This window comes from Rana temporaria, chromosome 5 (genome assembly GCF_905171775.1).
Source record: "Rana temporaria chromosome 5, aRanTem1.1, whole genome shotgun sequence".
NCBI classification, from domain to species: Eukaryota; Metazoa; Chordata; class Amphibia; order Anura; family Ranidae; genus Rana; species Rana temporaria.
The window spans coordinates 6,662,979-6,685,133 of NC_053493.1; the positions used below are offsets into that span (position 1 = coordinate 6,662,979).

Sequence of the window (22,155 nt, forward strand, 5' to 3'; positions counted from 1 at the left end):
CCACGTCGCACGACCGCGCAATCGTCAGTTAAAGCGACGCAGTGCCGAATCGCAAAAAGGGGCCAGGTCCTTTAGCTGCATAATGGTCCGGGGCTTAAGTGGTTAATATTAAAATGCCTAAATTAGTTAGATAGCAGTCTGGAAGTGGGCGTTCCTAGGCATACCTCGTTTACAAAATGTCGCAGTGTCAGTGAGAGCAAACTATCCCCCCATCATTGGTGTCATTGGGAGGAATTGTGCCCCATCATTGGTTTCTTTGGGCCCCATTGTTGGTGTCACTGGGAGGAATTGTCCCCTATCATTGGTGCCATTGGGCCCCATTGTTGGTGTCACTGGGAGGAATTGTCCCTCATCATTGGTGCCATTGGGCCCCATTGTTGGTGTCACTGGGAGGAACTGTGCCCCATCATTGGTGCCTTTGGAAGGACTTGTGCCTTTCATTGGTGTCAGTGAATAAAATTGCACTCCAAGGGTGTATAAAAGCAAGCAAGGGGCCACATCTCCCCCCCCCCCTGGGAGTTTGGAAACGTCTGGACTAGGTGATGCTGAAGATCCTCTAGCCAGGAAATGGGGCGGGGCTCTATTTGACTTGCTGCAGCTTCTGATGCACATGGTGAGAAGCTCACAGTGTGCAGTGATATCAGAAGAAGTCCTTTTCAGTCCAGAAGAGGAGCCGCTACAACTTGTGCAGGACTGGAGGGGAGGGAGGACAGACATCAGTAAAACATGACAGCCGTAACCTTCTCCTTTCTCTATCCAAATCTCCCAGAAATCTCTCTGCATTTCCCCCTGTAATGGTTTCCTCCTCCTCTCTCTGCATTTCCCCCTGTAATGGTTTCCTCCTCCTCTGTCTACATTTCCCTCTGTAATGGTTTCCTCCTCCTCTCTCTGAATTTCCCCCTGTAATGGTTTCCTCCTCCTCTGTCTGCATTTCCCCCTGTAATGGTTTCCTCCTCCTCTGTCTGCATTTCCCCCTGTAATGGTTTCCTCCTCCTCTGTCTGCATTTCCATCTGTAATGGTTTCCTCCTCCTCTGTCTGCATTTCCCCCTGTAATGGTTTCCTCCTCCTCTGTCTGCATTTCCCCCTGTAATGGTTTCCTCCTCCTCCTCTCTCTGCATTTCCCCCTGTAATGGTTTCCTCCTCCTCCTCTCTCTGCATTTCCCCCTGTAATGGTTTCCTCCTCCTCTGTCTCCTCCCTGCAGCCTCTTCTCCTGTAGCTCAGCGTTGGACTCTCTACTCTTCAAACCGGCATCCCACCCAGACAAAGAGATCCAGAGGACCCTCCGAGAGGAGATCGTCAACCCTCTGCGCAAGTGAGACCACCCACAGTTATATCCCGATGGCAGGATCAGAAGAAGGACCTCATGAAGATCCATCCTCCGGCCCCTCGGGGGAGTTCACTGTAAAGCTCTAAATTACATTTACCTCTATGGAGGCTATTTGGAGATCTTCTGCTGTAAGATTTGACCCGATCTCTCATTCGTCTCCATCCCAGAACAGCTGACCCCCTGACTTCACTATGCTGCAGACCGGTCCTCAGGAGGAAGATGGGGGGGAGGGGTCTAATTTTACAGCAGATCTCCAACCACAGGAGGTAGGTGTGATTTAGGTGTGGTTATTTTTAGGGTTAGGATTATGGGTCAATATTGGGGTTAGGAGTCAATATTAGGATTAGGGGTTAATATTAGGGTTGGGTGTTGGGATTAGGGGTTAATGTTAGGGTTAGGGGTGAGAATTAGGGGTCAATATTAGGGTTAGGGGTCAATATTAGGGTTGGGGGTCAATATTAGGGTTGGGTGTTGGGATTAGGGGTTAATGTTAGGGTTGATAATTAGCTGTCAATATTAGGGTTAGGGGTGAGGATTAGGGATCAATATTAGGGTTGGGGGTTAATATTAGGGTTGGGTGTTGGGATTAGGGGTTAATGTTAGGATTAGGGGTCAATAGTAGGGTCGGGGTCAATATTAGGGTTAGGGGTTAATATTAGGGTTGGGTGTTGGGATTAGAGGTTAATGTTGAGATTAGGGGTGAGGATTAGGGGTCAATATTAGGGTTGGGTGTTGGGATTAGGGGTGAGAATTAGGGGTCAATATTAGGGTTAGGGGTGAGGATTAGGGGTCAATATTAGGGTTAGGGGTCAATATTAGGGTTGGGATTAGGGGTTAATGTTGGGATTAGGGTTGAGGATTAGGGGTCAATATTAGGGTTTGGTGTTGAGATTAGGGGTTAATGTTGGGATTAGGGGTCAATATTAGGATTAGGGTTAATATTCGGGTTAGGTGTTGGGATTAGGGGTTAATGTTAGGATTAGTGGCTAGGATTAGGGTTTAATGTTAAGATTAAGGGTCATTATTAGGGTTAGGGGTTAATGTTAGTGTTGGGGTTCAATATTAGGATTATGGTTTATTATTAGGGTTAGGTGGTGGGATTAGGGGTTAATATTAGGGTTAGGGGGTCAATATTAGGGTTGGAATTAGGTGCCAGTATAAGGATTAGGGCTTAATGTTAAGATTAGGTGCAAATAATATGCATGGGGGTTAATGTTAGGGTTAGGATTAATGGTCAATTTTAGGGTTTAGGTTTAATATTAGGGTTGGGTGTTGGGATTAGGGGTTAATGTTAGGATTAGGGGTTAATACTAGGGTTGGGTGTTGGGATTAGGGGTGAGGATTAGGGGTTAATATTAGGTTTAGGGGTTGGGATTAGGGGTTGTTAGGATTAGGGGTCAGTATAAGGATTGAGGGTAAATATTAGGGTTAGGGCTTAATGTTAAGAATAAGGGTCAATATTAGGATTAGGGGTTAATGTTGGGGTTAGGGGTCAATATTAGGATTAGGGTTAGGGGTTGGGATTAGGGGTTACTGTTAGGGGTGAGGATTAGGGGTCGATGTTAGGGTTAGAGGTCAATATTAGGGTTGGGATTAGGGGTCAATATTAGAGTTAGGGGTCAATATTAGGGTTAGGTGTTGGAATTAGGGGTTAATGTTAGGATTAGGGGTGAGGATTAGGGGTCAATATTAGGGATAGGGGTTAATATTAGGGTTGGGTGTTGGAATTAGGGGTTAATGTTGGGATTAGGGGTGAGGATTCGGGGTCAATATTGGGATTAGGGGTCAATATTGGGATTAGGGGTCAATATTGGGATTAGGGGTTAATGTTGGGATTAGGGGTCAATAGTAGAGTCAGGGGTCAATATTTGGGTTAGGGGTTAATATTCGGGTTAGGTGTTGGGATTAGGAGTTGTTAGGATTAGGAGTTAATATTAGGGTTAGTGGCTAGGATTAGGGTTTAATGTTAAGATTAAGGGTCATTATTAGGGTTAGGGGTTAATGTTAGTGTTGGGGTTCAATTTTAGGATTATGGTTTATTATTAGGGTTAGGTGGTGGGATTAGGGGTTAATATTAGGATTGGGGGTCAATATTAGGGTTGGAATTAGGTGCCAGTATAAGGATTAGGGCTTAATGTTAAGATTAGGTGCAAATAATATGCATGGGGTTGGGATTAGGGGGTTAATGTTAGGGTTAGGGTTAGGATTAGGGGTTAATTTTAGGGTTAGGGATTGGGATTAGGGGTTAATGTTAGGATTAGGGGTCAATATTAGGATTAGGGGTTAATATTAGGGTTGGGATTAGGGGTTAATGTTAGGATTAGGGGTCAATATAAGAATAAGGGTCAATATTAGGATTAGGGGTTAATGTTGGGGTTAGGGGTCAATATTAGGATTAGGGTTTATTCGGGTTAGGTGGTGGGATTAGGTGTTAATATTCAGGTTAGGGGTCAATTTTAGGAGTGTGAGATAATATTAAAGTTCTGGGTTTATATTAGGATTAGGGGTCAATATTAGGATTAGGGGGTTAATATTGGCTTCATTTCCACTGGCGTTTTTACAGCTTAAAAACGCCTGTCCATGTTATTCTATGGCATCATGCCCACATAGGCGTTTTTGAGCTGCAAATGGCATAGGCGTTTTTGAGCTGTAAAAAAAACGCAGGACCAGGGCGTTCTGAAGCTCCAGAGTAGAGCTGTAAAAACGCCAGACGTTAAAAAACGCTCAAAAACGCGACCGCGGCATTTTTAAATAAACATGGACAGGCGTTTTTAAGCTGTAAAAAAGGCTAACAACAGTGGCTGTAAAAACGCCAGTGGAAATGAAGCCTAAGGGTTAGGGTTTAATGTTAAGATTAGGTGCAAATAATATGCATGGGGATTAGGGGGTCAATATTGGGGTTTGGGGTCAATATTGGGGATTAGGGGGTCAATATTGGGGTTTAGTTTTTTCTATTTATTATTTGAGCTCCAGAACGTTTTTTGGGGCTCCAAGCTACAAAACGCTGAGGTGTGATTGGGGCCCCCGAGGAGCTCACAATCTGAGGCCCCCAACTCACATTCATACATAGGGGCCAAATCACCTCCCAGCATGTCTTTGGAGGGTGGGAGGAAACCGGAGGACCCGGAGGAAACCCGCACAGGGAGAACCTGGAAACTCCATATACTGTAGATAGTGCTGTGGTTGGGATGCGGACCGGCGCCCCCCGGTGCTGCCAGGCGGAAGTGCTAAGCACTTGGACACCTAGTTCAGGCTTTCCACCCCAGTGACGGGGAGCTGATATGAAGATCATTTATATTGGCTGCAGTTTTTTTTTGTATGGAATTCATGATTTTGATGATCTTGCCGCTGTTTTTACATCTGATTGACGTTCTGCTTTAATATTAGAAATGCAAAATAGAAAATATATATATAATGGAATGATACCGGTGATGATCGCTGCTAACAAACTGCTGTCCCTGGCAGGATCGGCTACGTCTCTGCGGACAGCGTGATGATGCTGCGCCATCAATTGATGCAGGAGAGTCAGTGCCCCAGCTTCACCACCTCGGAGAAAGGTACCCCTATCACTACAAACCCGAGAACTCAGCGCAGGGATGGTGGGAACACCTCATAATGGGCACAGCGGGTGTACAGACCCGGGAACTCAGCACAGGGATGGTGGGAACCCCTCATAATGGGCACAGCGGGTGTACAGACCCGGGAACTCAGCACAGGGATGGTGGGAACCCCTCATAATGGGCACAGCGGGTGTACAGACCCGGGAACTCAGCACAGGGATGGTGGGAACCCCTCATAATGGGGCACAGCGGGTGCACAGACCCGAGAACTCAGCGCAGGGATGGTGGGAACCCCTCATAATGGGCACAGCGGGTGTACAGACCCGAGAACTCAGCGCAGGGATGGTGGGAACACCTCATAATGGGGCACAGCGGGTGCACAGACCCGAGAACTCAGCGCAGGGATGGTGGGAACCCCTCATAATGGGGCACAGCGGGTGTACAGACCCGGGAACTCAGCACAGGGATGGTGGGAACCCCTCATAATGGGCACAGCGGGTGTACAGACCCGGGAACTCAGCACAGGGATGGTGGGAACCCCTCATAATGGGCACAGCGGGTGTACAGACCCGGGAACTCAGCACAGGGATGGTGGGAACCCCTCATAATGGGCACAGCGGGTGTACAGACCCGGGAACTCAGCACAGGGATGGTGGGAACCCCTCATAATGGGCACAGCAGGTGTACAGACCCAGGAACTCAGCACAGGGATGGTGGGAACCCCTCATAATGGGCACAGCGGGGTACAGACCCGGGAACTCAGCACAGGGATGGTGGGAACCCCTCATAATGGGCACAGCGGGTATACAGACCCGGGAACTCAGCACAGGGATGGTGGGAACCCCTCATAATGGGCACAGCGGGTATACAGACCCGGGAACTCAGCACAGGGATGGTGGGAACTCCTCATAATGGGCACAGCAGGTGTACAGACCCGGGAACTCAGCACAGTGATGGTCACATGCCTTTTTTTTCATCACATATTCCCAGAAATAGGAGGACGATGCCTTGTTCCAGTGGGCGGAGTTATGCAAATCATGTCTTTCTTCCCCATTGTCACATGATCTCCTTATTTCTGGGATATGTGATGAGACGCCTCCCCCTGTTCTATAAAGTTCTCATTTTGATGTCCCATATTTATTCCTCGTCAGCACTGTGCAGTCTGTATTATCATTGCTAAAGAAATTCTGATATTTGTATTTTTTTTTTCTTTTGACTCTCAGACCCGGAGGAGTTCCTGAACCTGATCACACAGCGAATCCTCAGAGCCGACCCTCTGCTGAAGCTGCAGTAAGTGATCTTCCTCTATTCTCGGGGGGGCTCAGATGGCAATAGGGTTGGCACCTGTCCGGGATTCACCCGGGGACAGTTCGGGGGTTTGGAATCGTGCGTCCGGGTTTCAGACCTCCTGAAACCCGGACACATTATTCAGACCGGACTGTGTCTTTCCCGGTAGGGTTGCTGGCTGCAGTTGTGTAAGTCGAGTGTCTGTTACGCTCTCTTTCACAATTCCATCCCCCCCTCCCCCACACAATAATCTATTGCCTGGGGCCCCATAATCTCCTGTTTCCCGGGGGCCCCATGAGTTGTTGGTCCGCCCCTGGTCTTGTCCTATCTGCTGCTGAATGCTAAGACCAGGTGAAGGCCACATGAAAAGACAAGGGGGATGCGAGGGCCACATGAAATGGCCTGGAGGGCCAGATTCGGCCCGCGGGCCTTGTGTTTGACACCTGTGTTCTACTCTTATCTCTTCCCTATACGCCACAGGTGTTAATCACAAGGCCCGCGGGACAGGGACACACGCCCTCGCACAGGACAGGGACACACGCCCTCGCACAGGACAGGGACACGCCCTCGCACAGGACAGGGACACGCCCTCGCACAGGACAGGGACACGCCCTCGCACAGGACAGGGACACGCCCTCGCACAGGACAGGGACACACGCCCTCCCACAGGACAGAGACGCGCGCCCTTCCCGCCCTCGCAGAGGACAGGGACACACGCCCTCGCACAGGACAGGGACGCGCGCCCTCGCACAGGACAGGGACACGCGCCCTCGCACAGGACAGGGACACGCGCCCTCGCACAGGACAGGGACACGCGCCCTCGCACAGGACAGGGACACGCGCCCTCGCACAGGACAGGGACACGCGCCCTCGCACAGGACAGGGACACGCGCCCTCGCACAGGACAGGGACACGCGCCCTCGCACAGGACAGGGACACGCGCCCTCGCACAGGACAGGGACACGCGCCCTCGCACAGGACAGGGACACGCCCTCGCACAGGACAGGGACACGCGCCCTCGCACAGGACAGGGACACGCGCCCTCGCACAGGACAGGGACACGCGCCCTCGCACAGGACAGGGACACACGCCCTCGCACAGGACAGGGACACACGCCCTCGCACAGGACAGGGACGCGCCCTCGCACAGGACAGGGACGCGCCCTCGCACAGGGCAGGGACACGCCCTCGCACAGGAAAGGGACACACACCCTCACACAGGACAGGGACACGCCCTCACACAGGACAGGGACACGCCCTCACACAGGACAGTGACACACGCTCTCGCACAGGACAGGGACACACGCTCTCGCACAGGACAGGGACACACGCTCTCGCACAGGACAGGGACACACGCCCTCGCACAGGACAGGGACACACGCCCTCGCACAGGACAGGGACACACGCCCTCGCACAGGACAGGGACACACGCCCTCGCACAGGACAGGGACACACGCCCTCGCACAGGACAGGGACACACGCCCTCGCACAGGACAGGGACACACGCCCTCGCACAGGACAGGGACACACGCCCTCGCACAGGACAGGGACACACGCCCTCGCACAGGACAGGGACACACGCCCTCGCACAGGACAGGGACACACGCCCTCGCACAGGACAGGGACACACGCCCTCGCACAGGACAGGGACACGCCCTCGCACAGGACAGGGACACACGCTCTCGTACAGGACAGGGACACACGCTCTCGTACAGGACAGGGACACACGCCCTCGCACAGGACAGGGACACACGCCCTCGCACAGGACAGGGACACGCCCTCGCACAGGACAGGGACACACGCCCTCGCACAGGACAGGGACACACGCCCTCGCACAGGACAGGGAGACACGCCCTCGCACAGGACAGGGAGACACGCCCTCGCACAGGACAGGGAGACACGCCCTCGCACAGGACAGGGACACACGCCCTCGCACAGGACGGACACACGCCCTCGCACAGGACAGGGACACGCCCTCGCACAGGAAGGGGACACACGCCCTCGCACAGGACAGGGACACGCCCTCGCACAGGACGGGGACACGCGCCCTCACACAGGACAGGGGCACGCCCTCACACAGGACAGGGACACGCCCTAGCACAGGAAGGGGACACACGCCCTCGCACAGGACAGGGACACGCCCTCGCCGCCGCCAACAGGGAGTTTTTGTATTTATAGGGTGTCCCTGGCGGGGGCGTTGTTTTGGCGGTTTGTTCCTCCTTGTCATTTTGTGGTCTTCCAACCCCCCCCCCCCCACAGGTCGAGGGATCAAGGCGTCCAGGAGTGTTACTGCTACCAGATCTTCATAGAGAAGCAGCAGGAAATGACCGTTCCCAATGTCCAGCAGCTTCTGGAGCAATCCTTCCACCACTCCCACCTCAAGCTGGCCGAGGTGAGCCCACCGAGCATATCATGATTGGGGGAGGGGAAAGTAATATGGCTTTGTTTGTCACCCTCATCCTTCCTTCACTACCTAGTCAGTCATCATTGGTGTCAGTGGGAGGAATAGTGTCCCATCATTGGTGTCAGTGGGAGGAATAGTGTCCCATCATTGGTGTCAGTGGGAGGAATAGTGTCCCATCATTGGTGTCAGTGGGAGGAATAGTGTCCCATCATTGGTGTCAGTGGGAGGAATAGTGTCCCATCATTGGTATCAGTGGGAGGAATAGTGCCCCATCATTGGTGTCAGTGGGAGGAATAGTGTCCCATCATTGGTGTCAGTGGGAGGAATAGAGCCCCATCATTGGTGTCAGTGGGAGGAATAGTGTCCCATCATTGGTGTCAGTGGGGGGGAATAATGCCCCATCATTGGTATCAGTGGGAGGAATAGTGACCCATCATTGGTGTCAGTGGGAGGAATAGTGTCCCATCTTTGGTGTCAGTAGGAGGAATAGTGTCCCATCATTGGTGTCAGTGGGGGGAATAGTGTCCCATCAGTGGGAGGAATAGTGCCCCATTATTGGTGTCAGTGGGTGGAATAGTGTCCCATCTTTGGTGTCAGTGGGAGGAATAGTGTCCCATCATTGGTTGCGGTGGATGGAATTTTGCTCCAAGGGCCAGATAAAAGCAAGCAAAGGGCCACAGTTTGGAGACCACTCCTGGTATGGTGGATCACAGGGGGCCGCCGTAGCCAATCACAGAGCCTGTTTTTTCCTCGCAGGTCCCGTCGTGTTTCATCATCCAGATGCCGCGTTTCGGAAAGGATTACAAGATGTTCAGTAAGATTGTTCCCTCCCTGGAATTGGACGTCACGGATCTGCTGCTGGATAGTGAGTACCCGGGAAACGTCGCTTTCAATACAGTGCCTTGAAAAAGTATTCATACCCCTTGGAATTTCCCGCACTTTCTCATGTTACAGCCAAAAACGTAAATGGGATTTATTGGGATTTTATGTGAGAGACCAACATAAGGTGGCTCATAATTGTTGTAACATGAGAAGATGTGGGGAATTTTAGGGGTATGAATACTTTTGCGCACAACGCTATTGTGTAAATGCAGACTCTGGCCCAGAGCACACAAAGCACTTACGCCGACGTACAACACGTTACGCCAGACCCACGAACAGATATGCGCCTAAAACCAGGCTACACCCCGCCGACGTATCTTGCTTACGCCGGCGTAGGGTGGGCGCACATTTAGGCTGGGCGCAAGGTGCCGCTCCCATTGATTAGCCATTCAAACATGCAAATGAGGGAAATACGGCGATTCACGAACGTGCGTGTGCCGGGCGCAAGCTACGCGACATGCGCGTAAGTTGTACGTCCGGCGTAAAGTTATTCCCCATAAAGGAGGTGCAACCCGGCAACAGACATGCTCAGGTCTGCCCCAGGGAACACAAGCCGGCCCCCCAAATTCAATTACCAGGCCCTTCAGGTCAATTTAAAAAAAAAAATTACGTGGGGTTCCCCCCAAATATCCATTCCAGACCCTTCAGGTCTGGTGTGAATTTTAAGGGGAACTCCACCCCAATTTTTTTTTAAAAATGGCGTGGAGTTCCCCCAAAAATCAACACCAGACCCCTTATCCGAGCACGTTAACCTGGCCGGCCGCAGAAAAGAGGGGGGGACAGAGTGCTCCCCCCCCCCCTCTCCTGAACCGTACTAGGCCACATGCCCTCAACATGGGGAGGATGCCCCCATGTTGATGGGGACAAGGGCCTCATCCCCACAACCCTAGCCCGGTGGTTTGTGGGGGTCTGCGGGCGGGGGGCTTATTAGAATCTGGAAGACCCCTTTAACAAAAGGGGACCCCCAGATCCTGGACCCCCCCTATGTGAATTGGTAATGGGGTACACGAAGGAAGTGTAAATAGTTGTAAAACACACACACACACACCGTAGAAAAAAGTCCTTTATTAATAAAAAAATGTTAAATAAATCCAGTGGTGGTAATCCACTCGGTCACGGTTTCCTGCTCCAACGTTGTCTGTATCCAGCGACATGTGATCTCCTCTCCGGTCCAGCGATGAGAAGATCTTCCGGGATCCAGAGCGCAGCATCACCCGCCTCCTCTCTACGCTGGACACAGCCCGGCGAATGACGCGGCTGAAGCTGTGACATTTCTTTTATTGGGGAGGCTGGGTCACGTGACGGGTGGCCCCGCCTCACCAATAAAAGAAATGTCACAGCTTCAACCGCGTCATTCGCCGGGCTGTGTCCGGCAGAGAGAGGAGGCCGGCGATGCTGCGCTCTGGACGATCTTCTCATCACTGGACCGGAGAGGAGATCACATGTCGCTGGATACAGACAACGTTGGAGCGGGGAGCCGGGACCGAGTGGATTACCACCGCTGGATTTATTATTTTATTTTTTATTAATAAAGGACTTTTTTCTACGGTGTGTGTGTTTTTTCCAACTATTTACACTTCCTTCGTGAAATGGTAGGGGTACAATTCCAATTCACATAGGGGGGGGCCATGATCTGGGGGTCCCCTTTGGTAAAGGGGTCTTCCACATTCTGATAAGCCCCCTGCTCCCAGACCCCACCAAAAACACCGTCCAGGGTTGTGGGGATGAGGCCCTTGTCCCCATCAACATGGGAACATCCTCCCCATGTTGAGGGCATGTGGCCTGGTACGGTTCAGGAGAGGGGGGGCGCACTCTGTCCCCCCTCTTTTCTGCGGCCGGCCAGGTAACGTGCTCGGACAAGGGTCTGGTGTGGATTTTTGGGGGAACTTCTTTTTTTTTACATTTGGGGTGAAGTTCCCCTTAAAATCCATACCAGACCTGAAGGGCCTGAAATGGATATTTGGGGGGAACCCCGCGTCATTTTTTTTTTAAATTGATGGCGGGGTTCCCCTTAACCACTTAAGACCCGGACCTTTAGGCAGCTAAAGGACCCGGCCAGTTTTTGCGATTCGGCACTGCGTCGCTTTAACTGACAATTGCGCGGTCGTGCGACGTGACTCACAAACAAAATTGGCGTCCTTTTTTTCCCACAAACAGAGCTTTCTTTTGGTGGTATTTGATCACCTCTGCGGTTTTTATTTTTTGCGCTATAAACAAAAATAGAGCGACAATTTTGAAAAAAATGCAATATTTTTTCCTTTTTGCTATAATAAATATCCCCAAAAAATATATTTTTTTCCTCAGTTTAGGCCGATACGTATTCTTCTACCATTTTTTTTTTTAAATCGCAATAAGCGTTGATCGGTTGGTTTGCGCAAAATGTATAGCGTTTACAAAATAGGGCATAGTTTTATTGCATTTTAATATATATATATATATTTTTTTGTACTAATGGCGGCGATCAGCGATTTTTTTCATGACTGCGACATTATGGCGCACACATCGGACAATTTTGACACATTTTTGGGACCATTGTCATTTTCACAGCAAAAAATGCATTAAAAATGCACCGTGTACTGTGAAAATGTCAATTGCAGTTTGGCTGCTTTCACATTGGGCAACGGAGGTGCGGTGACGGTATAGCCGCGCTATTTTTAGCGCTGCTATACCGTCGTATTTACCGCGATATTCGGGCGCCAGCGGTGAGGTTTTAACCCCCGCTAGCGGCCAAAAAAGGGTTAATACCGCCCGCAATGCGCCTCTGCAGAGGTGCATTGCGGGCGGTATTACCGCGGTTTCCCATTTATTTCAATGGGAAGGCGCGTAATAGGAGCGGTAAACACCCCGCTTTCGGGCTTTCACATTGAAGCCTGCAGGGCAAGATTTATTAATGCGGTATAGCAGCGCTATTTTTAGCGCTGTACGGCATGAATAATGCCTCAATGTGAAAGGGGCCTTTGGGAGTTAACCACAAGGGGGCGCTGAAGGGGTTAAGTGTGACCTCATGTGTTTCTAACTGTAGGGGGGTGTGGCTGTAGGTGTGACGTCATTGATTGTGTTTCCCTATATAAGGGAACACACGATCAATGACGGCGCCACAGTGAAGAACGGGGAAGCTGTGTTTACACACAGCTCTCCCCGTTCTTCAGCTCAGGGGACCGATCGCGGGACTCCAGCGGCGATCGGGTCCCGCGGTCACAGAGCTTCGGACCGGGTCGTGGGCGCGCACGCGACCCACGGCTGGGCACTTAAAGAGGATGTACCTGTACGTGCTTGTGCCCAGCCATGCCATTCTGCCGATGTATATGTGCAGGAGGCGGTCCTTAAGTGGTTAATGTGCATAACGAAGCCAAGGAAAGATGGAAAAATCCCCAAAAGGCATCAAATTACAGATTAGACATTCTTATAATATGTCAAAAAAAGTTAGATTTTATTTCCATCATTTATAAAACAAAAAAATGGCGTCTGCAAAAGTTTGGGCACCCTGCAGAATTTCTAGCATGCACTGCCCCCTTTGCAAAGCTGAGACCTTCCAGTGTCATGGATTGTTCTCAATCATCGTCTGGGAAGACCGGGTGATGTCAATCTCAAAGGTTTTAAATGCCCAGACTCATCTGACCCTCCCCCAACAATCAGCACCATGGGTTCTTCTAAGCAGTTGTCTAGAAAACTGAAAGTGAAAATAGTTGACGCTCACAAAGCTGGAGAAGCTATAAGAAGATAGCAAAGCGTTTTCAGATGTCAATATCCTCTGTTCGGAATGTAATTAAGAAATGGCAGTCATCAGGAACAGTGGAAGTTAAAGCAAGATCTGGAAGACCGAGAAAAATATCAGACAGAACAGCTCGCAGGATTGTGAGAAAAGCAATTCAAACCCACGTTTGACTGCCCGATCCCTCCAGAAAGATCTGGCGGACACTGGAGTTGTGGTACACTATTCCAGTATAAAGAGATACTTGTACAAATATGGGGGTGGATTCAAGAAGCAATTGCGCCTGTGTAACCATAGGTTACACAGCGCAATCGCTTACTTGCCCCGGCGTAACGAGTGCTCCTGATTCAGGAACCTCGTTACGCCGACTGCAGGCTAAGATCTGCGCGGCATAAGGCTCTTATGCCCTCATATCTTAGGCTGCATTCTTGCGATGGCCGCTAGGTGGTGTTCCTGTTGTGCTCAGCGTATAGTATGCAAATTGCATACTAACACCGATTCACAACGTTGCGCGAGCCCTGCGTACGCAATTTACGTCGTTTCCGTACGGCGGTTTTTGCGTAAGGCTGCCCCTGCTGTTAGCAGGGGCAGCCAATGTTACGTATACCCGTCGTTCCCGCGTCGCGAAATTTTAATTTTACGTAGTTTGCGTAAGTGAATCGTGAATGGCGCTGGACGCCATTCACGTTCACTTTGAAGCAAATGACGTCCTTGCGACGTCATTTGCCGCAATGCACGTCGGGAAAGTTTCCCGACGGAGCATGCGCTCTACGATCGGCGCGGGAACGCGCCTAATTTAAACGATTCCCGCCCCCTACGGGATCATTTAAATTGCGCCCGCGCAATTTACGGAGCTTCTGCTCCGTGAATCGAGGGGAGCGCAAAAAAAATTGCGGGGGCGCAGGGCAAAATCGTTGCCCTGCGCCTCCGTAAAAATAGCGCAATTCTAGCTGAATCCGGGCCAAGGTCTTCATGGAAGAGTCGTCAGAAGAAAACCTCTTCTACGTCCTCACCACAAAAATCAGCGTTTGAACTTTGCAAATGAACATATAGACAAGCCTGATGCATTTTGGAAACAAGTTCTGTGGGCCGATGAGGTTAAAATAGAACTTTTTGGCCGGAATGAGCAAAAGGTACGTTTTGGAGAAGAAAGGGCACAGAATTTAATGAAAAGAACCTCTGTCCAACTGTGAAGCATGGAGGTGGATCAATCATGCTTTGGGGTTGTATTGCAGCCAGTGGCACAGGGAACATTTCGCGAGTAGAAGGAAAAATGGATTCAATAAAATTTCAGCAAATTTTGGATGGTAACTTGATGCCATCTGTGAAAAAGCTGAAGTTAAAGAGAGGATGGCTTCTACAAATGGATAATGATCCTAAACACACCTCAGAATCCACGGGGGATTACATCAAGAGGCGGAAACTGAAGGTTTTGCCATGGCCTTCACAATCTCCTGACCTCAACATAATTGAAAATCTATGGATAGACCTTAAAAGAGCAGCGCGTGACAGACCGCCCAGAGATCTCAAAGAACTGGAAGGCCCCCGAACACACGACCGGTTTTCTCGGCAGAATTCAGCCAGAAACTCGATGGGAGACGTATTCTGCCGAGGAAACCGGTCGTGTGTACACTTTTCGCCGAGGAAACCGACGAGGATCTCGTCGGGCCAAAAAGAGAACATGTTCTCTATTTCCTCGTTAGTCAATGGGGATAAGTTGGCTCGCCGAGATCCTCGGCGGCTTCACAAGGAACTCGACGAGCAAAACGATGTGTTTTGCCCGTCGAGTTTCTCGGACGTGTGTACGGGGCCTAAGACTTTTGTAAGGAAGAATGGGCAAAGATCCCTCAAACAAGAATTGAAAGACTCTTGGCTGGCTACAAAAAGCGTTCACAAGCCGTGATACTCGCCAAAGGGGGGCAGTACAAGATATTAACTCTGCAGGGTGCCCAAACTTTTGCAGATGACATTTTTTTGTTTTCTGTAATTTTGAAGGTGTAAATGATGGAAATAAAATCTAACTTTTTTTGACATATTATAAGAATGTCTAATCTGTAATTTGATGCCTTTTGGAGATTTTTCCCAAACTTTCGATCCCCACTGTATATACAAGTAGGATCCTGTGTGTGTATCAGGCCCGGACTGGCCGGTGGGCTGCGGCCACCGAGAGGCTGCCAGGCTGCAAGTCGCGCCTCTCATCTAGCCTCTCCGCGGCCGCCCGGTTGGACGTTAACACAGAGGGGGGAGGAGCCAGATGAGAAGCCTTCGGCCTCTCCACGTCCGGGGGGCGTGACTGCGAGGGGATAGGAGCCAGAGCGGACACCTGCTGCTACAACACCGGCCCGGATAGCAGAAAACGTGAGTGCAGCCCCCCCCCCTCCTGTAACCTGGATAGGAGGAGCAGGGGGGGCGGCTGCATATAAAAAAAAAAAATTCTCCATCTCCCTTCTGCAGTATTGGAATGCCTGAGGCTGCAAGAGGAGAAGCAGGCATTCCAATACAGCAGAAGGGAGATGGAGAAAAATATTTTTTATATGCAGCCGCCCCCACTGCTCCTCCTCCACCTCTCATACTCTTTGCCTCCTCTCAACCTCCCCCAGAGCTCTCTGCCACCCCCCCCAGTGCTCTCCACTTCCCTCCATGGTCTCTGCCAACCTCCCGTGCTCTCTGCCGCCACCCCCCCCTGGTCTCTCCACTTCCCTCCATGCTCTCCTCCCAGTGCTCTCCGCCTCCTCCCAGTGCTCTCCGCCTCCCCCCAGTGCTCTCCGCCACCCCCCCCCCCAGTGCTCTCCGCCACCCCCCCAGTCCTCTCAACCTCCCCCAGAGTTCTCTGCCACCCCCCAGTGCTCTCTGCCACCCCCCGTGCTCTCTGCCACCCCCCAGTGCTCTCTGCCTCCCCCAGTGCTCTCTGCCACCCCCAGTGCTCTCTGCCACCCCCAGTGCTCTCTGCCACCCCCCGTGCTCTCTGCCACCCCCCCAGTGCTCTCTGCCTCCCCCCAGTGCTCTCTGCCTCCCCCCCAGTTCTCTCTGCCTCCCCCCAGTGCTCTCTGCCTCCCCCAGTGCTCTCTGCCTCCCCCCAGTGCTCTCTGCCACCACCCCCCCGGGCTCTCCACTTCCCTCCATGCTCTCCGCATCCCCCCCAGTGCTCTCTGCCACCCCCCAGTGCTCTCTGCCACCCCCTAGTGCTCTCTGCCACCCCCTGGTGCTCTCTGCCACCCCCCAGTGCTCTCTGCCACCCCTAGTGCTCTCTGCCACCCCTAGTGCTCTCTGCCACCCCTAGTGCTCTCTGCCACCCCCTAGTGCTCTCTGCCACCCCCCAGTGCTCTCTGCCACCCCCCAGTGCTCTCTGCCACCCCCTAGTGCTCTCTGCCACCCCCTAGTGCTCTCTGCCACCCCCTGGTGCTCTCTGCCACCCCCTGGTGCTCTCTGCCACCCCCTGGTGCTCTCTGCCACCCCCTGGTGCTCTCTGCCACCCCCTGGTGCTCTCTGCCACCCCCTGGTGCTCTCTGCCACCCCCTGGTGCTCTCCGCCACCCCCATGCTCTCTGCCACCCCCCTAGTGCTCTTTGCCACCCCCCTCCAGTGTTCTTCACCACCCCCATGCTCTCTGTCACCCCCCAGTGCTCTCTGCCACCCTCCAGGGCTCTCCACCTCCCCCCATGCTCTCTGCCACCCCCCCCCCCCCAGTGCTCTCCACCTCCCCCTATGTTCTCTGCCACCCCCCAGTGCTCTCCACCTTCCCCCATGTTCTCCACCGCCCTCCCTGTGCTCTCCACCTCTCCCCATGCTCTCTGCCCCCCCCCAGTGCTCTCCACCTCCCCGCATGCTCTCCACCGCCCTCCCTGTGCTTTCCACCGCCCTCCCTGTGCTCTCCACCTCCCCGCATGCTCTCCACTGCCCTCCCTGTGCTCTCCACCTCCCGCATGCTCTCCACCTCCCCCCATGTTCTCTGCCAGAGGTGCCGGTTATCATGTCATGGGCTGCTCAATCCAAAATGCCCGGGCCTATTTTTTTCCCAGTCCAGGCCTGGTGTGTATATACCATTATATAGAAGTGGGATCCTGTGTGTGAGTATATACCATTATATAGAAGTGGGATCCTGTGTGTGTATATACCATTATATAGAAGTGGGATCCTGTGTGTGTATATACCATTATATAGAAGTAGGATCCTGCATATATATCATTATTCATTACATTATGTCTCTGGCAGATCCCCGGGAGTGCATCGTGTGTGGACAATTGGCCGTCTATGAATGTTCTGATTGTTTCAAGGATGATCTCCTCTCCCAGCAGGGCCTGAAGCAATACTGCGCCCTCTGCTGTCAGCAGGTAGAACACAATGGATATCGTCATATTCGGTGTGAATTTTAATTCTGTTTATATTTTAGCTTCCTGGAGTAACAATGTCACTTATGTTATGGACGTTGGGGAGTGAGGTGGGTGTACTGGAGTGCAAATCTCATTGGTGACATGGATACTGGGGGGTGAGGTGTGGGGTGTAGATCTCGGTGGTGACATGGATACTGGGTAGTGAGGTGTGGGGTGTAGATCTCGGTGGTGACATGGATACTGGGGAGTGAGGTGTGGGGTGTAGATCTCTGTAGTGACCAGGGATGGACTGGTCATTGGGACTACAGGGAGTTTCCCGGTGGGCCGGCTTCAGTGACAGCGGACCGCCACCCCCCTCCGCTCCTCTGTCTCTCCCGCAGCGCTCACCCGGGGGGGAACAGAGAAGCAGGGGGAGGACCAGAGGAGCAGGGGGGAGGGGACAGACAGCTGACTCAACAGCTATGGCCTGGGAGTTTTTCACTTCTGCCTAATCTTGTCCCATAAGGGGGGGTCACCGAACTGATTCTTTGCCCCGGGTGAAATAATGTCTAGCTTCCCCACTGGTACTGCCTATAAGAGTACCAGTACCAGCCGTTCTACTCTAATAAAGTAGAACGGCTAGTGGCTAGTGAAGGGGGAGAGGGGGCTTGGGTGACCCGGGGGGGGGGGGGGTGAAGTGGGCCAGTCTGGATGAAGTCCAGGGCCAAATTTTTGTCCCAGTCCAGCCCTGGTGGTGACATGGATACTGGGGGGTGGGGTGTAGATCTCGGTGGTGACATGGATACTGGGGGGTGGGGTGTAGATCTCGGTGGTGACATGGATACTGGGGGGTGGGGTGTAGATCTCGGTGGTGACATGGATACTGGGGGGGTGGGGTGTAGATCTCGGGGGTGACATGGATACTGGGGGGGGGGGGGTGTAGATTTCGGTGGTGACATGGATACTGGGGGGTGGGGTGTAGATCTCGGTGGTGACATGGATACTGGGGGGTGGGGTGTAGATCTCGGGGGTGACATGGATACTGGGGGGGTGGGGTGTAGATCTCGGTGGTGACATGGATACTGGGGGGTGGGGTGTAGATCTCGGTGGTGACATGGATACTGGGGGGGGGGGTGTAGATCTCGGTGGTGACATGGATACTGGGGGGTGGGGTGTAGATCTCGGTGGTGACATGGATACTGGGGGGTGGGGTGTAGATCTCGGTGGTGACATGGATACTGGGGGGTGGGGTGTAGATCTCGGTGGTGACATGGATACTGGGGGGTGGGGTGTAGATCTCGGGGGTGACATGGATACTGGGGGGTGGGGTGTAGATCTCGGTGGTGACATGGATACTGGGGGGTGGGGTGTAGATCTCGGTGGTGACATGGATACTGGGGGGGGGTGTAGATTTCGGTGGTGACATGGATACTGGGGGGTGGGGTGTAGATCTCGGTGGTGACATGGATACTGGGGGGTGGGGTGTAGATCTCGGGGGTGACATGGATACTGGGGGGGTGGGGTGTAGATCTCGGTGGTGACATGGATACTGGGGGGTGGGGTGTAGATCTCGGTGGTGACATGGATACTGGGGGGTGGGGTGTAGATCTCGGTGGTGACATGGATACTGGGGGGGTGGGGTGTAGATCTCGGGGGTGACATGGATACTGGGGGGTGGGGTGTAGATCTCGGTGGTGACATGGATACTGGGGGGTGGGGTGTAGATCTCGGTGGTGACATGGATACTGGGGGGTGGGGTGTAGATCTCGGGGGTGACATGGATACTGGGGGGTGGGGTGTAGATCTCGGTGGTGACATGGATACTGGGGGGTGGGGTGTAGATCTCGGTGGGGACATGGATACTGGGGGGGGGGGTGTAGATCTCGGTGGTGACATGGATACTGGGGGGGGGGGTGTAGATCTCGGTGGTGACATGGATACTGGGGGGTGGGGTGTAGATCTCGGTGGTGACATGGATACTGGGGGGTGGGGTGTAGATCTCGGTGGTGACATGGATACTGGGGGGTGGGGTGTAGATCTCGGTGGTGACATGGATACTGGGGGGTGGGGTGTAGATCTCGGTGGTGACATGGATACTGGGGGGTGGGGTGTAGATCTCGGTGGTGACATGGATACTGGGGGGTGGGGGTGTAGATCTCGGTGGTGACATGGATACTGGGGGGTGGGGTGTAGATCTCGGGGGTGACATGGATACTGGGGGGTGGGGGTGTAGATCTCGGTGGTGACATGGATACTGGGGGGTGGGGTGTAGATCTCGGTGGTGACATGGATACTGGGGAGTGAGGTGTGGAGTGTAGATCTCGGTGGTGACCAGGGATGGACTGGTCATTGGGACTACAGGGAGTTTCCTGGTGGGCCGGCTTCAGTGACAGCGGACCGCCACCCCCCCTCCGCTCCTCTGTCTCTCCCTTCCTGCAGCGCTCACCCGGGGGTGAACAGAGAAGCAGAGGGAGGACCAGAGGAGCAGGGGGGGGGGGACAGAGGAGCATGGGGGAGGGGACAGACAGCTGACTCAACAGCTATGGCCTGGGAGTTTCTCACCTCTGCCTAATCTAGTCCCATAAGGGGGGCACCAAACTGATTATTTGCCCCGGGAGAAATAATGTCTAGCTTCCATACTGGTACTGCCTATAAGAGTACCAGTATCAGCCATTCTACTCTAATAAAGTAGAACGGCTAGTGGCTAGTGAAGGGGGAGAGGGGGCTTGGGTGGCCTTGGGGGGGGGGGGGGGGAAGTGGGCCAGTCTGGATGAAGTCCAGGGCCAAATTTTTGTCCCAGTCCAGCCCTGGTGGTGACATGGATACTCGGGGGTGGGGTGTGGGGTGTAGATCTCGGTGGTGACATGGATACTCGGGGGTGGGGTGTAGATCTCGGTGGTGACATGGATACTCGGGGGTGGGGTGTAGATCTCGGTGGTGACATGGATACTCGGGGGTGGGGTGTAGATCTCGGGGGTGACATGGATACTGGGGGGCGGGGTGTAGATCTCGGTGGTGACATGGATACTGGGGGGTGGGGTGTGGGGTGTAGATCTCGGTGGTGACATGGATACTGGGGGGTGGGGTGTAGATCCCAGTGGTGACATGGATACTGGGGGTTGGGGTGTAGATCTCGGTGGTGACATGGATACTGGGGGGTGGGGTGTAGATCTCGGTGGTGACATGGATACTGGGGGGTGGGGTGTAGATCTCGGTGGTGACATGGAGTATTATGGGATACACGTCATTGCGCCGTTTCTCTAGTGCGCTGATTCCATTTATTTTCGTCTTCTAGGCTCACAGCCATCGCAAGCGGAAACATCACATGCCCCTCCCCCTAAGGATCCCCGACTCCTTCCTCCAATCACAGGGGACCGGGAAGATCCCCCGGGAGACTCTGGAGCTGTTTGCTGTGCTGTGTATAGAGACCAGTCACTACGTGTCTTTCGTGAAGTACGGGGTGGAGAAGGGAAGCTGGATGTTCTTCGATAGTATGGCCGACCGGTATGGTAAGAAAACCACTGAGGGGGGACATTTCACTTACAGGGGGGTCTGAAGGTGGGCGGGGTCTCCACACGGGGGTCTGAAGGTGGGCGGGGTCAGGGGGTTTGAAGGTGGGCGGGGTCTCCACACGGGGTCTGAAGGTGGGCGGGGTCTCCACACGGGGGTCTGAAGGTGGGCGGGGTCTCCACACGGGGGTCTGAAGGTGGGCGGGGTCTCCACACGGGGGTCTGAAGGTGGGCGGGGTCTCCACACGGGGGTCCCACCCCTCTATACCTGCTGTGGCTTGTGGAGTTTTCTTGAGTTTCTTGCTTGGGCAACGGGCCGAGGGCAGGGCTGGCGCGAGGATTTTTCACGCCCTAGGCGAAAGCTAATTTTGCCGCCCCCTCTTGGCTTCACCCGACTCCACCCCCTTTGCCCTGCCCTTGTATACCCCCACCTTTTTAATGAAGTGCCCATCAATGCAGCCTCACCAGCGCCCATCAATGCAGCCTCACCAGCGCCCATCAATGCAGCCTCACCAGCGCCCATCAATGCAGCCTCACCAGTGCCCATCAATGCAGCCTACCAGCGCCCATTAACCACTTAAAGCGGAGGTTCGCCCTCAAAATTAACTTTTTTGCTAACCTATCTCTAGCCTTAATAAAGGCTTGTAGCGTTGTCAGTTGTCTTCAGCCACACTTCCGGGTTTTCTTCCTTGCAGGGAGTGGGCGTGTCGCTCCTTTACCCCGACGGGGAGCTCTGCATAGATGATTGACGTGCGCGTCATCGCCTTCCGAAAACATCCGACGGGGACTCGGCTCTTTACGGCACTATATGGCGCCTGCGCTTGCCGTGTAGAGCCGACTGCGCAGGCGCCGTAAAGTGCAGAGTCCCCCTCGGATATTTTCAGAAGGCGATGACGCGCACATCAATCATCTATGCAGAGCTTAGGAACGCCTACTCCCCGGGGGAGCGAGAACCCGGAAGCCGGGTGAAAACGACGGAAAAAGTACAGACTGAAAAAAATAAAAATAAAAATCCAGCATACTGTTGATGTCAGCAGTATGCTGGATACAACAGTCTATAGATATTTTAGGGTGAACCCCCGCTTTAAGCCCCGGACCAAAATGCAGCTAAAGGCCCAGGCCACTTTTTGCGATTCGGCACTGCGTCGCTTTAACTGACAATTG

General features: G+C 53.2%; 1 protein-coding gene across 4 annotated transcripts in view; it reads left to right on the forward strand.

Moving 5' to 3' along the window:
• The window catches only part of LOC120939771 (ubiquitin carboxyl-terminal hydrolase CYLD-like), a 69,931-nt gene that overhangs the window by 44,838 nt on the left and 2,938 nt on the right, over positions 1-22,155 (forward strand). For all 4 annotated transcript variants that reach the window (XM_040352119.1, XM_040352122.1, XM_040352120.1 and 1 more), the window contains exons 9-15: positions 1,204-1,314; positions 4,795-4,886; positions 6,113-6,179; positions 8,435-8,567; positions 9,336-9,444; positions 17,385-17,503; positions 20,778-20,991. In XM_040352119.1, the coding sequence (XP_040208053.1) occupies positions 1,204-1,314; positions 4,795-4,886; positions 6,113-6,179; positions 8,435-8,567; positions 9,336-9,444; positions 17,385-17,503; positions 20,778-20,991 (845 nt within the window). The remainder of the gene's footprint in view (positions 1-1,203; positions 1,315-4,794; positions 4,887-6,112; positions 6,180-8,434; positions 8,568-9,335; positions 9,445-17,384; positions 17,504-20,777; positions 20,992-22,155) is intronic.